At 40.1% G+C, this 16,439-nt stretch overlaps 2 protein-coding genes across 5 annotated transcripts in view; one reads left to right on the forward strand and one right to left on the reverse strand.

The window, feature by feature from the left end:
• The window catches only part of FRY (FRY microtubule binding protein), a 227,915-nt gene extending 212,188 nt beyond the window's left edge, over positions 1-15,727 (reverse strand). For 2 of the 4 annotated variants that reach the window (XM_039718372.1, XM_039718370.1), the window contains exon 1: positions 15,617-15,727. The gene's annotated coding sequence lies outside the window, so the exon portion shown is untranslated. Of the gene's footprint in view, positions 1-15,436; positions 15,498-15,616 lie in introns of those variants that run through there. The other 2 variants (XM_039718373.1, XM_039718371.1) reach the window with 2 other exon arrangements.
• The window catches only part of LOC120506732 (translation initiation factor IF-2-like), a 31,563-nt gene extending 15,495 nt beyond the window's left edge, over positions 1-16,068 (forward strand). Inside the window, exons 2-3 of the mRNA XM_039718693.1 lie at positions 14,519-14,641; positions 14,983-16,068. Of these exons, the coding sequence (XP_039574627.1) occupies positions 14,519-14,641; positions 14,983-16,068 (1,209 nt within the window). The remainder of the gene's footprint in view (positions 1-14,518; positions 14,642-14,982) is intronic.
• Positions 16,069-16,439: the final 371 nt, after the last annotated feature.

The raw sequence follows: 16,439 nt of genomic DNA on the forward strand, positions 1-16,439 counted from the left end.
CTATTTGAAAATCTTGCCTTGAACAAACTTGGCTATTTTAACATTGTTATGTAAAAAATGCTGTTTGTTATCTTTCACTCTGACCACCAACTAAGTCTCAATAATCTCTTTGTTTAAATAGTAAAACTTCTATGATGAATATTAAACAACACTATGGTGGAAAGTGTTATTTTCCAATTTACCACAGTTTTCCATCTGACCAGCAGTGAAATCCACAGGACTTTCTGAATCATATGTAGCCTGATGATGGAGACTTAGTATGGGGATTTTTAAATTTAAATTGTAAGGCAATATTCCACAGCTGATATTCAGAAGTGTGAGGTTATATAAGGCAAGCTAGAGTGGATTTATTTTCAATCTTTAAAAAAAAAAAAAGATTAACAACACACCCACCACAATCTGCACTATACACACTAATTAAAACTTAATTGACTTTTCAGATCTTTTAGAAAATAAAAGGCCAGACAGTTAATGGGTACAGTACATTCCGGTTATGACTGATAGGTTTAAGTGGAAATTAAATAAAAATAAAATAGTTCCAACTTAATTAAAAATAGCAACACTATCTATTCAAAGATAGATATGACTACACGCCAAATTTTAAGATGATTTTTATTTGAAAGATTACTTGTCATGATAACTGGACCCAACCCAAATTGCTATTAAAGCCTAATGCACTCAGTGATGTTGAGTGGGATTGAGCCTTCCAGCAGCAGTGAGGATACAGATGAATTTAAAAGAGTTATAGTACAGCACTGACATCTTAAAAGTTCATTAAATGATGCTCCTTGCCTCCTGAAGAGCATCAAATGCCATAAAATTTCTGGCCTTAGTATTTTTCCTCAAGACACTTCAGAGGACACATGTCAGCAATTATTAGGCTATTGTAGCTCTGGGATACTGAAACCGTTTTATGTCTCTTATATGGAACTAAGGCCTTGATTTAGTTTCACACACACACACACAAGCATCCAGTGCTGCTTGAGATGCTGCAGGTGTTAGCTGGGAGGACACAAATCTCACATGGGTGAAATTAGTTACCCTTTCATAGCCTTGCTTGGGACAAACAAAACTAAGAGACAGACCCTGAAATTTGTTCCCCACTCCTCAAATACTGAAGATATTTGAATATGCTTCAGGAAACAACAATGATGGTTTTAAAGCATTTAAACTGGTAAATAAACAGGATAGAGAAAAAGAAAGGAATTCTAGCAGATCTGTCTTAGCTCATTTAGCTCTATCTTGTGTAAAATTTAAGGAGACTCACTACAGAATTGCATTACACAATATCATACCCTAGTTGGTCACCAGAATGCCTATGACTAGCAACTTTAGCTTCTGAGTTTAATTGATATCCCTACATATAAAAGAATAAAAATAAGTATTTACACAGAGAAGTGAGAGCCTTTTCAGGTATGAAATGGAGATCATAACCCAGTAACATTAACTACAGAAAGTCCCCAGATCTACTTTTAACTTCCATGGATTTATGCACAGCTGGGGGAGATGAGGAATGACAAATGAACTGCAATGACTCTTGCCCTCTTTGATAGTTATGTAAGCTAAGCTGGTCAGTTTATTGAAAGTAGGGACACTGAAAGCATGAAGTCACCCAAGTTATGGTAGGACAGAAAGCACAGACTGAAATATGTTGATCTACTAGTCATACCCACAGCATTTTTTGGTTTGTTTGTGCACTATCTACATACAACTTAGTGTATAAGGAGAGTTCATGAAATATATCAAAGATAAGGGCTGTATATTAGATTGGGCAAAAAAATCAATTAGTTCCAATGATTGGTTATTAGCACAACATATGCAGACAGAATGCACAGACTGTTCCAATATGACCATAATGGTTTTTCACTTTGTGGATCTTCTTGCAGTGACATCATTAAGTCACAGCTGATTCAGCAAAAATTTTAAGCCATCAGAATTTCTGCTAGCAAAGAAGCTCCTGTGATGCTGAGGAACACCTGGACACGCTCATTCTTCAATATTTTATAAAAAAACCTCCAATCAAACAAAAGAAAAAAATTGCATCGTTGATCTACGTGCAAAATGGCAGTAATGATGAGCCAAATATTATTGTATGGAGAGCAAATGTAGTATGGTAAAAGCTTCCAGCAAGAACTCTTGACAGGTCAACATAGATTCAGTTCAGCTGCTTGTAAGACTGGTTTAGCAGGCAAAAAGGATGTTCTTCCTGCAGCTACCACACTGTAGGAAGAGCATCCTTTGGTTCACTGCTCCTTTGTCCTCAGAGCAGCCCACCTGTGTTCAGTGACGTGCTTCTGCTTTGATCCTGAGCAGGTCTAGAGGCTGGGAACCCACCCGCAGTGCTGACAGCTTTGACGGTAATGCCAGTCACTTCCACCTGCTGTTGTTGGTACTGGATCTTTGATGTTTACGAGCAGTTTCAACAGTAATTGTAGGAGTCACTAAAGAGTGACCAAAGAGCACCATTAACTTTTTTTTTAAACCTGACAAATGCAAGAATGATTGACTTAAAGTAAAACTGGATCCCATATAAATACATCTATGAAGCATATATAAGAATACTTCAAAAGGCCATATGCTGGAATTAAACAAATAAATGAATACTTTCTCTGCTAGTCTGTATAGAGAGAGCTTCAAACACAAGATCTGTGTCTGCTACTAGAAAAAATACTTGTGTGTGCTGGGAGGAATGTGTTAAAAAGTGAAAGACTGGTGAGGAGGACTGCAAATAGCTCAAATGACCTTGCAGCTGGAATAGCCCTTGATAAACTTGTGTGAACTGAAGGCCAGTGTTTCTCTAGCATTGGACCAAAACTTAACAGTGCCTGCCTCTCCACTTGTGTGCCTCTGCCTGGGTATTGCTGTAGGATCCTGCAGTTAGTGAGGTAATAGAAATCAATTTATTCTTTGTGTTCTAGCTGCAAATTTGTGGTTGTTGCACTGCCTTCCAGCGTCAGCTCATGCAGGAGGTCTTTCCAAAAGATACAGCAGGAAGAAGCTCTTAAGAGGTAATGGTGGTGAATCCTCAGAGACAGAGGTCTGAAATGAAGCTGGTATTTGTTCTAGCTAGGCTGTAACTCCAGTTCTGGTATCTGCTTTGTACTACAGAGTGATGTTTAGTGCCTGGAATTATGAAGACTCACCAGCCCAAAATGGGCACAACTCTGCACTCCTTTCAATTCAGTCATTACTGCCCACGGGCATGTGACACAGGTTATTGAGATGTTTTTTTGCTAAATGAAGGCTTAGCAGAAAACATTGAAACGTGCTTCAAAAAAGGTAATGTTGGTCTGTCACTCCTCTCTGTCAATGGAATCCTGCAGTGCAGAAGCTCAAAGAAAGAATACTTTGCCCATCCCTGCCCTCAAAAATTTAACTCTAAGCTTCCTTAATCACAGAGTTCCCACTGAAAGGAACACAGGAGCTATCAAAATAGCTCATACAAGTGCTACATCTAATCCAGCACACTGTCTGTTCATTAGCCTGTGGCAGATGGTTTGACAGAAGGTGCAAGAAATTCGTCAGCGGACAGTTCTGGATTGGGAAAGTGTCTCTTTAGTTGCTCCAACTAGTTTGCTTGTATTTTGAAGTGCAAGGATTCACAGAAGAAAGGACTTCAAGAATACTTAGATGCATATATTGCATTTAAGCATGTAATCTTCTGTTCTAGAAACAATAGAATCTTCTCGCTGCTCAGGTATTTTTGTCAGTTAATTACATAAACTAATGACACAGCATCTAAAAAAGAAGTTCTTGCATACTTGACATTTTTTTAGTTTATTGCACAGACTTTAGCCTTTCATCAGAGGATAGAGAGAACACACAATTCCTTTTCCTCATGAAGGCTAGTATTCTGCATATATTTCCAAAGGGAAAAGTTTAAAAGTGACAATCTTCTCAATCTTGCTTTATATGGAAGGTTTTCCAAAGCCTATTTATCATTGCTGACAATCCATAACTTCAACTTCTACTCTTTCTTGACAGCAAATGGCTTCACATAAAAGAGATCTCCATGTCTTTGCTCATAACTGGTTGAGTCAGGAAAAAAATAATTGCAGGGCATGCCTTATTTATCAAGCCATCAACACAGAGGGATATTTACTCTCATGTCCCAATGATGTGTATTTATTTCATTTTATTTCCTTTGTCAACAAAATAGAACCTAATATATGTCAACAATGAATTTCACATAACACAAACTTATTCAGAATCTTCTGCAATTTCTGCTAAGCAAAGTAACCTGCCATCCTCAAGCGTATCAATATTAGCTTTTCACCCAGAACAGTATTACAGTACTCAATCAATAGGTAGCAGTTTAACTATTGCCTTTTGCACTATTTTTCAAACTCAATGTTTATTATGAGAAAAAAATGCTAATTTACAGTTTTAACCTACTCTAACTACTCCTGTAATAACAACATAAACTGCATACAAAGAACTACCTGCCACAGCAATGCTCATATATGACTTACATGGCATATTAAGGGTATAGCTATTCTTCCCCATCTCCCAAGGGGAAAAGAAACAACAAACTATCCATGCGATTTATGCAAATCTGTCAAAACAACGGGCAACCAGCTTGGCCATCTCCTTTCCCTCACTTTTCAATAATGGGAGAAATGAGAAGAAGAATAACAACACTACAGAATGCTTCAGACATCATTCGAACAGGGCTCCGTCTCAGGTGGATTCATTGGCCTGAGGACCATCAGACTTTCATCAGTCACAAATTGTTCTAGAGTCCCAGAGGCAGCACTGTGGAGCCTCCCAAGGGATGGGGAACATAATCAGATTGTTTAAAGAATGGAGACTCATTTGTGAATAGTGGGACTGTAGATCCTGTTACTACATACCTCAAAGATAGGTATTAGCATGTGAATTACTAGACCAGAATTATTAACAGAAGAAAAACTCCACAGCAATACTTACAAGGCAGAAGAAAGTTATGACAGGAAAAGGATAGCATGGAAATCACTCTAAAGACAATGAAAAATAGTCAGATACAGCAACATTAACTTTCCACACTGTTTCTCTCTACTGACAACTTGGACTGCATGAACTAAGTAAATTTTAGTCTTTTCCATTTTTTATAATAAATGTATTAAAAATCCCACTCTCACTCTTTAAATATGCTTATAAATTTAAATTGCAAATTCACTAAAAAATTCAGTGGAAAGCTGACAAAAGTTAATCATGTCATCATATTAAATACCTGTATTTACAAAGAACTTTGTGCACTCTGCAATCTGTCAGAGAGAAGAATATGTTCTTGACTGTTCCTTTTGGCCTCTTATTTGTGTAAATTGCATTAGCATTTGCAGCTGAAACCCAGTGCAGAATTCAGATGAAAACAGTTTTGCTTCCCCATCCCCCCTAAAAGAGAGAGAAAGTAAGAAGAAAAGAACCCCTGAGACCATAGCTTTTGGGCTCTGAAGTTGTATGTAATTAAAATACAAAAACAGGAACCTTAAGCAATGCAACTGGGCACAAGAAGAATTCAAGCTGGTTTGTTGCCAGTTGACACTATTAAAAAAAAAAGCTCAGAATCAAATCTAACTTATAGCTATGCCCCTGTGGGAAATATGCCTTCCTCTAGACCTTATTTCTTGCTCAACAATCTTCAGCCACTTCCTCATGAGAAGAATACCCACATAGTTTCCTCCAAGGACTCATAAATAGTTTAGAACAACTTCTTCTAAATAGCATCACTAAGAATTTGGTGTTTCCATAAACCTAGATACACCTTTAGTGCCCTAAAAATCTTCTACCAGAGAAGAAAAGGCATCCTGAGCACCAAACCAACTCTTTACACTGTTCACTACTCAGCTAGTCCTTGGATCAGGATTCATGCCCTGTACAACAAACTGCTCCAGGCTGAGCTCAGCTGAGCAACGTGTCCAGGTCCAGACCCACAGACACAGCAGTACAGACACAGCTGCTGAGGTCTGACTCTTCTGCTGGGGGCAGACCCCTTCTTCTCCACCTCCCAAACTCCAGCAGCACTGCGCCTTCTGATCTGCTCCCTCCTTCCTCCTCTTGTTACACCTCAGAAGCTGCTCCAGCTGGATCACACTCCAGCAGCACTGCACCTTCTGATCTGCTCCCTCCCTCCTCTTGTTACACCTCAGAAGCTGCTCCAGTTGGATCACTGCTTCCTTGATGGTAACTGACTTTCTCTCCACCTTTCAGAAACATTCAGTCTGACCCAAGACAACACTCAGGGCTAAATACACAGGCAGCTGTTCTCTCATCCTTGTATGATAGCATGATAGCAGCGTTTTTCCAACAAGACACACTATGTGTACAAAGCATGAAAACAAATTGTGCATTTTTACCTTCCAAGATGACATTAGTAAGCATTTTAGGAACTGTAAGAGCAAAATAAAATACTCACTTTTGTTCTGAAGTGCACCTGCCTAATGAGACTACTGTAAATGGCCATAGTTTTTTTACTTGCCATGCTTAGACTGGGGAAAAAACACCACTGCAGCATTATTAAGCCTATGTGGTGACAGAAAGGCCTCGTTGTGTAAGCCTTCCAGTATTGCTCCTAAACAGAGAATACAGAATTCTCACGTGGTTCTGACACTGCTTATCAAAACTTGCAAAGTATTTTACTTTATCATTTTATGAGACAAACTTTGAGAAGTGAATATTCAGGCCTAGATGATTTACAGCTAGCAAATTAGTCACTGCTAACTAATCATCACACCTAAATCGTGCAAAGAAATCTAAGAAGCTATTCAAAAAGTCAGCTTGACATGAATCTAAGAATAATGCAGATCCTTTTGAAGAATGTATTCAAATTAGTATATTCAGAAGTATATGCTCTACCTTTACTGGGACACTGGGACACAATGATTTTCAAAAGGCTTTACTGGCCCTCATTTTTCCCCCATAAATACTAATTTCTTCCCCTTGATTCTCTATTATGCTCTTTATTCATTCCATCTCTATTCAATCTCACCCCTCCAATGCCTTCCCGTCAATCTGTTAAGTTTCCTTAAATTAAAAATTATATTTATTTTTGCAATCTTTGCTTTTATTTTATGTCCCTCTTCGGAATCTTACTTCTCACCTCCTATTTTTACAGTAAGACAACTCCTGAGAATGTACAGCATGTCAATACCAATAGCACACTTCAGAGTCCTGCAAGGTTTAAATGTGATTGATCATTATTGACTCAAAACAGTCTTCTATTCTCCTTTCTGCAATTAAAGAAGCAGGATATTGACTTTAATTTGTTATGGGACAACTTTCTATTTGCATGGTATGGATTAATTTCAAGATGACTTCTGTAATATGACTTCCAGAACAATACTGCTAAATGACACTACAACAGACCAGAACTGAAATAACACATCATTAAAAAAACTGAGACAAACATTGCATTGTAATATGTTACTTCACAAGTATTTCTAGTAGGAGCTTTGTATTTACAGTATATGTTAAAGCTACTCTTCTTTACAGGTGATCCAATCCTACATGTGACTCTGCACTCCTTGCACAAACTCTTCCAGACATTCAGGATATTAAGCTGAAGGATATAAAGTAAAGGATATTAAACAAAATAAACACTCATCAAAATGTCTTGCCTGAATGAATTGCAGGTATTACTACTTACAAAATACCCATGAGATCTTAGAATTTACAAGGGGGAAAAAATGTAGGTCTGACAGTTATTAAAAATAAGTCATATTTTTAGAAGTGTCCTACTGACACTAAGCATTATAAGAAATATTATCTGGTTTCAGCACATGTTTTAAACTTTTCATACACAAATAATTTTCTTTTTGGGGGCATATCTCTTTAAGGAGAGCATCAGAATCCCAAGTGCTGCAGAATAATTAAAATACAGATTTCAGGTCTGCTTTTCTAAAGCTAAGAAGCTTATGCAATCACGAGGTCTGCGAACATCTCTCTCTTCCCCTCCCAATTTTGAACCACTTGACAGATATTTCTGATTTTTGACAGGATAGCAACCTCCAAGGTGGTTAAATTGCTACACATTTACAGAAACAGATGGCCAAGAGAAGAACCAGCTTCTCACAAGCAGCTCCAATAGATGCCCTGAATGAGATGAAAGCTGGAGTATGGATTCACATCATATTACACATTAGCAGAGCTCACAAGGAGAGAAACCTTACCATGCCTTCAACATAATAAAAACACTGATCATAACCATCAGAGGAACCATAAAATACAAATTCACAAGAAAATGAGCCTTACTAACTCCAGACTTCACAGGAGGGCATACTTGCTCTTAATGGTGATCACGATTAATCAGGAGACAAAAGAAATAGGCAAATATAATATGAAAGATGTGAATAATGTTATTTTAATTTTCAATTTCCAAGTAAAGGTTGTCTAATGAAACTATTAATAGCCAAAACATTCCCTTTCTCAGAACGTCTATTGCTACAACAAGCAATACATACAACATACAACTTTTTAATGTATATAAGATGAAGAATTTTTAGATACTGAAAATGTTGTCTATTGCTACAACAAGCAATATATACATTAAAAAGTTGTATGTAAGATGAAGAATTTTTAGATACTGAAAATGTTCATTCAGTTATAACCAAGTTGACAGTACATCTATAGATCAACCAGATCCATTAATAAATTTCTGAACATATGCTAAGCATACAGCTTTCCTTCTAACTCATTTCAAATCTCATCATGCTGTGGGGAAAAAGAAAAAAAAAAAGTGAGACTGATGAATTCTGTGAAGTCTGTTAAAATTCCCTTTTAAACAGCAGTGTATGGAATCACTGACTTAGGAATAGCCTAGGCAGCTATGGTACAATTACAAATAATTATGTTACTTGTTGTCTGTCATTTCACCCTCAGTGCCAACACTAACCACAGCATCATTTGAGGTATTTCATCACACATACAGAGGTTAAAGTCATGCTCCTGCCCAGCTACACTAAACTTGTCAGTCTAGACAAGTAAGCCTGTTTCTACCACAGGAGAAATTTAGCTTGCTTTCTGAAAGCACCAGTTTGTATTTTCCTTATGCCAAGTACACAAGTATGCAGTACTTTTTCTGAAGAACACTATCATCTACTCAAGATATTTGTGCTTTTGCATGGAATCATATTTTTAGTAAAGACATCTGAAACAAAATATTAAGGATGTAGTAGCTGATTTAATCAAGTTAAAAAAACCAAATCCAAATGTCACTGCATTGTTTTTATACAGCTTTTCAGGTACACATAAAATGATCACAGTGAAAGTCCTGTAGTGAATGAATAGAGGTGTTGTGTTTCCAAATAAAGCCTTCCACAAGGTGAGACAAAGATTCTTTTTCAGGGATCTGTTGTGCAAAGAGCCTATCATTGAAAACTAATTTCTATCTAAATAACAATACTCCTATTATTTAACTTAGAAGACAGCAATATCCTATAGCACTGCTGAATATCTTCCACTCTCTTAAAAGTGGAGTGGCCCAAGAAGTTCCAGTCTTACTCCAGTGAGATGCTCCAGTCTGGAATCCCATGCCAAATTTGTATGCTCTGTTATGGCTTGGTATGAAGGTCTTGCAATTTCTGCTCCAAGACATACCACTTATTATGATGCAAAGAATAAAATAAATCCACATCCTAAAAATCACTCATTTATGATGACGACTGACACTTGTATTGAAACTCCTTTCAAAGCACTCCAGTTAAGTGAAGCATGAAGCATGGCCTAATATTTAATAGTCCTTAGTAATACTATTTGTAATATCACATCTTGTTCCAGCTCATTTAAAAATATGTTAAGAGGTTTATAAGAATCTTTTTTTCTGAAGAACAAATTTCCAAGAAGTAAGTCTTAAGTATGACACTAAACACCTACTATGTTTTTAACCCTCCTTTTAGACATTTGCCTAAAGTATTTAAGATCACTTCTTGGTTGACATGGATAATACAACAAAAAGTCAGTGAAAGCTATGATTTTTATCAGTGCTATTTTGGGAAATAATCTTCAATTACTAGGGACAGAAATCCAGGCTTTAAATTTAGTTCTCACCTCCTGTGCCTGTAGTCACCAGAAATTCTCCCATCGTTTCCCCAGCCTGACACTGCCATCTATAGCAGTCTCGTACTTGCAGCAGTGATGCCATCACTGCCGAGAACAGAATGTGTGGTTGTGTTGCAAACACAAAGCATTTTGTGAAAAATGAGTTTGGATTGTACATAAGTACAAATATTAGTGACCAATCACTTAAACTGCTGGAGTTTTCATGGGATTGACACAGCAGCCTACTGACTCCTAGCCTAGGAAAGGTAACTCTCAGGCAGGAGCAACAGCACTCCTTTCAGGGCCACTTGGGTGTATATATGCAAATAATGGATTTCTTTATGGAAAAGACAAATGTGAAGACACCCATCACACACAGAAGCTGATTTGGAGCAGCATTATCTACAATTTCAATCAAAGTTCAAACACGTAAGTCCTCAAACATAGTATGGAGCCTGTCAGCATTTTGTGGCATGAATGGCAGAATTTCACCATTTCAAACCCTCTATGGAGCTTCATGTGAAATCTATAAAGTTCAAAAAAGTCATAAAAAATTCCTAATCAGTAACAAAATGAACTTTATACTTAGAATCACAGGTATTCACTGAGTAATACTTACTGGTGCCATTCCACTATACAATGGCAAGTTCATAAACATATACAGCACATAACCTATTCTTACCAGAAGACATAAACGCCAAGTATCTAACAGTATTCAGAAGCAATTGCTCAGAATAAATGACAGATGATAAGGAGCTTGTGGTATGAACTGCAGAATTTCACCATTTCAAAACCCTCTATGGAGGCTTCATGTGAAATCTATAAAGTTCAAAAAAGTCATAAAAAATTCCTAATCAGTAACAAAATGAACTTTATACTTACACAGGTATTCACTGAGTAATACTTACTGGTGCCATTCCACTATACAATGGCAAGTTCATAAACATATACAGCACATAACCTATTCTTACCAGAAGACATAAACGCCAAGTATCTAACAGTATTCAGAAGCAATTGCTCAGAATAAATGACAGATGATAAGCATCCCTCATTCAAGATGATATGATACTGGAATGAAGCAATATTCAGGAACAGACTGTACTCTAACAATGCTTTTTTATCCTGAGTTTTAAGTCTAGCCCAGAGCTCAGGAGACTCAAGTTAGTATGTATCAGTGTAATTTCAGGCTTTTTTGTAGATGTTGTTTATATTTAAAATACCTGAAAACTCACTAGGACAGCTGTTGGAACACAAACTTCCCAAGTTTTCCAAGTCCAAAATAAAAGACCTAATTAGCAAGTACAGGCATGGTCTCTACAATTGTGGTCAATTCCACAAGAGAAGTTGTGGAAGGAAAGATACACACCCCAGACCTTCCTACAAACAGGAGATAATGGGATTCTCTGAGAAACAGTTTCTGTTCCAGACCTTGCTCTAACACAAACAGAAAAGCAATCTGCAACTGGGCAGGTTTCATACCCAGATGAGTATTGTCACCACTGCAGTTCAAACTAAAAACTTTGTGGGCAGAAGAACCTCTTTTCCCCAAATGTCACATTATCCCAAATCACTCAATCTGGTGGAAAACATTAAATTAATTTGGCCTGAGTCTAGAAACAGTCTGGCAACAAGCAAGCAAATAAAACACCAGCATAAAATACTTGCCCCCCAAATTAGCCACAGATCTAGAATGGTTACTTATATCAGCAACAAGTATGTCAAAAATTATCATAATTATGCATAATAACATCTGAAGAGGCTATTAAATATTATTCAGATTTTAAGCCAATTCCAAACTACAAAGCATCATATTCACCTTGAGCAGGGGATGAAAATTACTTCCCATTTGTTCTCACAATTCCTCTGAAGCATGTTTTATTAGTCATTGTCACAGACCCCAGGTTTAATTTAGCACAGCCGTTCCAACATTCAGTCCTCCAGGCCACAAAACTGAAAGCGTATGAGCTGCATTATGAAATTCTGTCCTATAACAATAAAGTTAAAGCCACTGACAGTCTTTTTGTACCCACTACAATAAGCAAACCATTTGTGAGTCTGACAAGTGCATTCCCAGTTTTATGTTGTTGACCAAATTCAAACTGAAATTTATTATATTAATCACTGCTATCCTGATGATCACCTCTTCCAAGACTTTGATCTTAACAGTTCAAGATAAACTGTTTTTCCAACTATGCAAATCACCCTCAAATACTGTCAAATAAAATACAGCCTTTATACCCCTGAAAAGGTTTGATTTTGTGGAAATGTAATATGTCATTTATTTATTTATTTATTTTACCATAATTAGCAGGCAATTAATATAGACTGGGAAAAGCATAAACAGACTATGCAGTCCACATCTGAAATAGAATATTGCGTTTTAAAAGACCTAAAATAAATTTTAAATTATAAAATTTAAAATCTTGAATACATAATCTAGAGTTTAGTAAGCCTGCAGAAGAGATTTATAAATGTCAAGTGTATCTAAGTCTCACACAGTCATTACATGACTAAATAAAATAATATAAAATAGCACCACAAAAAAACTGACCCATAGATTTGATTTCTTCCCGAATGAAAGCTCACTACAATTAATACAAGTCAATGAATGGACCCATCAGGTGTTCCTAGCATTATAAAAAGGCAGCTGCTATCTGGACACATAAGTTAAATTATTTATCAAATTATTCTAAATATCATCAAATTCAGTGCAGTCAGTCATTCAAACGGCTTCTAATAAATTATTTGATATGGCTCTAATGGAAAGCATGACTTACTCAGAAGCATTTGCTATTAACAGCACCATACTAATGTTTTGAAATTCTACATGTCCAGAAGTGACATTCTATAAATCACATTACAAATATATTCCCCTGCTTTTGAGGTATTATCAGCAACATCCAAGAATTTACGCAAATTAAGAAACAAGTAATTTTGACAGCCTTATGTCATGGTGGAGAACATGCAGATTTTTTTTCTGCACAGCATAGATGTTTTTTTTTTCCCGCTGGACAAAAAAAACCCCAAAAAACAAACCAAACAAACAAACAAACAACAACGAAAACAAAACAACCTGACCATGGTGGAGAACGTGCAGATTTTTTTTCTGTACAGCATAGATGTTTTTTTTTCCTGCTGGACAAAAAAACCCCAACAAACAAATAAAAAAACCAAACAAACAAACAAAAAAACAACAACGAAAACAAAACAACCTGAAAAACCAAAACCAAACAAACAAACAAACAACAACGAAAACAAAACAACCTGAAAAACCAAAACCAAACAAACAAAAAAAAAACAACCCACTAAAAAAAATCCCACAGGTGCCCACATTATTTACTACATCAACAGCATCATAAATACCAATCAACTCCAGAGCATTAAACAACACCTATACAGTACAAAGGCAACTTCTCAGTAATAACAGGTTGTACTGTATTTATTATGGCACATCCCTTCCCAAGGAAAATCTATTTCAAGACTAAAGCCAAAAAGCTTTCCTGCTATTAAAATGAGTAGACTCTTTGTCATTCTAAGAGATTATATATGACACTGTTGATGGTGAAAGTACTCTAGCAAAAACTGGGAGCAAACAATCTCAATTTCAGATTAAGGAACACAAGGCCAGGGGGCAGAGATGGGTAAATTATTTGAGACATTTATTTAAGGAAAGCACCAACAAATAGTGTTCACCACATGCTTATGCATTTCAAATTAATATGCTAATCTGCTATTAACCACATTCAAATAAATAAGAAATGGTAAGCAAATGTTTGGGATTAATAAATTTCCGATGTATAAGAATAAAATCTAGCTATTATACTTAAAAAGATGTCATGAAACAATCAGTTTTTTGGTTCAGAACACTAGCATGGCTTCTTCTAGTGTCTAAAACTACAGATCTACATGAGATGTACATGGGTGATTACCCATGGATGGATGTCAGGTGCACAGTGGCAGAATAAAAAGAAACACAAACAAATTGCAACACAGGAAATTGCCAATAGATTAAGAAAATGACCACAAAGATGGTCAACCACTGGCACCACCATAATCACAGAGACTGCACAACCTCCATTCCTGGAAATACTCAAAACTCACATGGACAAAGTCTGAGAAACATTACCCAACTGGACTTGTGAGTGTGGAGACAGAACTAGGTGACATCCAGATGTCCTTTGCAATTTAAAATACTCTACAAATCAGTGGTTTTTTACCCCTTTAGTTCCTTTCCCTATTGGTGGTGCACTTTTCCATTTTCATATATGCTTCATTTTACACAAGTTTTCCAATTATTTGTAGTAACTTCAAAATAAAAATCAGAAACGTTTTGCAAGCAATCATGATGAGGTCATTGACAGAAATGATGTAATATTACACATTTGGTGCAATAAGACCCATTTATTTTATGGTAGTTCCATCACCAAAGTCTGCTGAGATACAGTAGCTAAAACAAAAGCAAAAGATTCATTTACAAAGTAATAAACAGCTCTGATCCTCGCAGGCTGTTATCACTCCATCAGCCTGCATCACCCACAAGCTGCAGGCGTTTGGAGACGAGCGACAGGACAGAAAACGAAGGAAACGACAGATCAAAAAAAGCTCGAGTGAGCCTACAGGAAGCATGGTATGAATCAGGTGTGCGCGTACATCAGACCTCGCGTCTCACACCCGAGACACACTGCAGAGGACAACGCCATGAGCACCTCTGTTCACATGCTTCAGGGGTGACCTTAATGAAGCCGTAGTAAAAGCATCCTGCATGCACCTGTGGATATTAACCGGCCCACAGTTGCCTATACCACTGAAACATTTTTTTTTCTCTCTCTTAAAAATAAAAGGCTTAAGAAAAAAACCAATCCCACCAGGAGGCCTCCAGAACCAGTTTATTTCCCACTCCTTAAACAAGAACCACGCTATTTTTAAGACGCATTGTGATGGGAAGCACATCTAAAAATAAGTTCGCAGGCGCTCCGCGGGCCGGTGCCGCTCCCCACGCCCGCTCCCGGCAGGGCAGCCTGCCCGGCCCGCGCTCCCCGGGGCCGCCGCGGGCGGGGAGGGGGCCGGAGCTGCAGGTGGGGACGCGGCTTTGTCTGCGATCGGGCGCTAAGCGACGGCGGCGTCAAGGCGGGCATCCGCCGGCTGGCGACCGGGCTCCGAGGAGCCGGCGGAGAGGAAGGGGGAGCCCCCACCTCACCGGCATCCCCGAAACTTTCCTCCGGGCCGCCGCCAGGGAAGAGACGCCGCCGAAGCCGCGAGCCCCCGGAGCGGAGCCGGGGACTGCCCGGTGTCCCCGCCTCTCCCCCCGTCCGCCGGGCGCGGCCGAGCGCCGCCTCCCCGCTCCGGCCGCCCGCCATCCGCCGGGAGCGCCCGCTGCGCTCCGCCGCCCGCCGCCCTCCCCGCGCCGCCGCCCCTCACTCACCGCGCCCGGCCAGCGCAGCCACCAGCGCCTCCTGCCCTCGCTCCCTCCCTCCTGTCAAGTTGAGCCCGGCCTCCCTCCGCCCGAGCTCCCCCCGCCCGGCCCCTCCTTCGCCACCGGGAGCCGCCGCCGCCGCCCGGGCCCTCCCCCAGCGGAGCCGGGCACCGCCCCGCCCGCCCTCACCTGGTCCTGCCGCCGCCGCCGCGGGGGAGCGGGGCGAGATGGGGACAGCGGAGGCGGCTCCGGGCAGTCCCCGCCAGCGGCGAGATCGCGCCGCCCCGCCCGGAGCTCCCTGGGCTCCTCCCCACCGGGACGCCCCGAGAGGCGAGGGAGGCGGTGGGCCGGGCCGGGCCGTGCCGTGCCGGGCTGTGCCGTGCCGGGAGCGGGCGGGCATGGCGGGCGCAGCCGCCTTCTGCCACTCGGGGAGGCACGGAGCGACCTGGGCGTCGCTGGGCAGCTTTCCTGGGAGAGCCGGCCGGGATCCCGCCGCACTGTCGGGAGGAGGTGGCAGAGCCCGGCGGTGGGGCTGTGGAGCCCGGCTGGCAGCGCCGGGAGCGGCTGCAGGCCGGGCGGGTTCCCCCTGTGCCGCACGGTCCCAGCGCCGCTCTCCGCAGCGAGTGTGCCGGGTGGGATAACCCCGCTAGTGAGGAGAGATGCTCGGCGTGCGAAATAGAAAAGAGGGTGTAAAATGGGGACTTCCAGGGAAACGGCAGTGCTGGTGGTACCTGACAGCAAGGAGGTCTTAATCTGATGTCCTGCATGGGGTGCGGGTCTAAAATAAGGCGGAAAGGGTTAAGTGAAGTCCAAAAAACGAGAGAAGCTGCAGTGAGTGCCCTGCGCTCTGATCGGGAGGAGCAGGAACGCGGTGCCGCTGCTGACAGGCATCCCGAGGAGAACAGCACTCCATTATCTGAGGGGCTGCTGAGGGATGGGGTTAAAGTCTGCGGTCTCAGGTAGCTTAAAAGGTAACACTATGTGTGAAAGGAGTCAGCCAGGAAAGACTTAA

This window comes from Passer montanus, unplaced genomic scaffold (assembly GCF_014805655.1).
Source record: "Passer montanus isolate IOZ18808 unplaced genomic scaffold, ASM1480565v1 scaffold4, whole genome shotgun sequence".
Classification (NCBI taxonomy): Eukaryota; Metazoa; Chordata; class Aves; order Passeriformes; family Passeridae; genus Passer; species Passer montanus.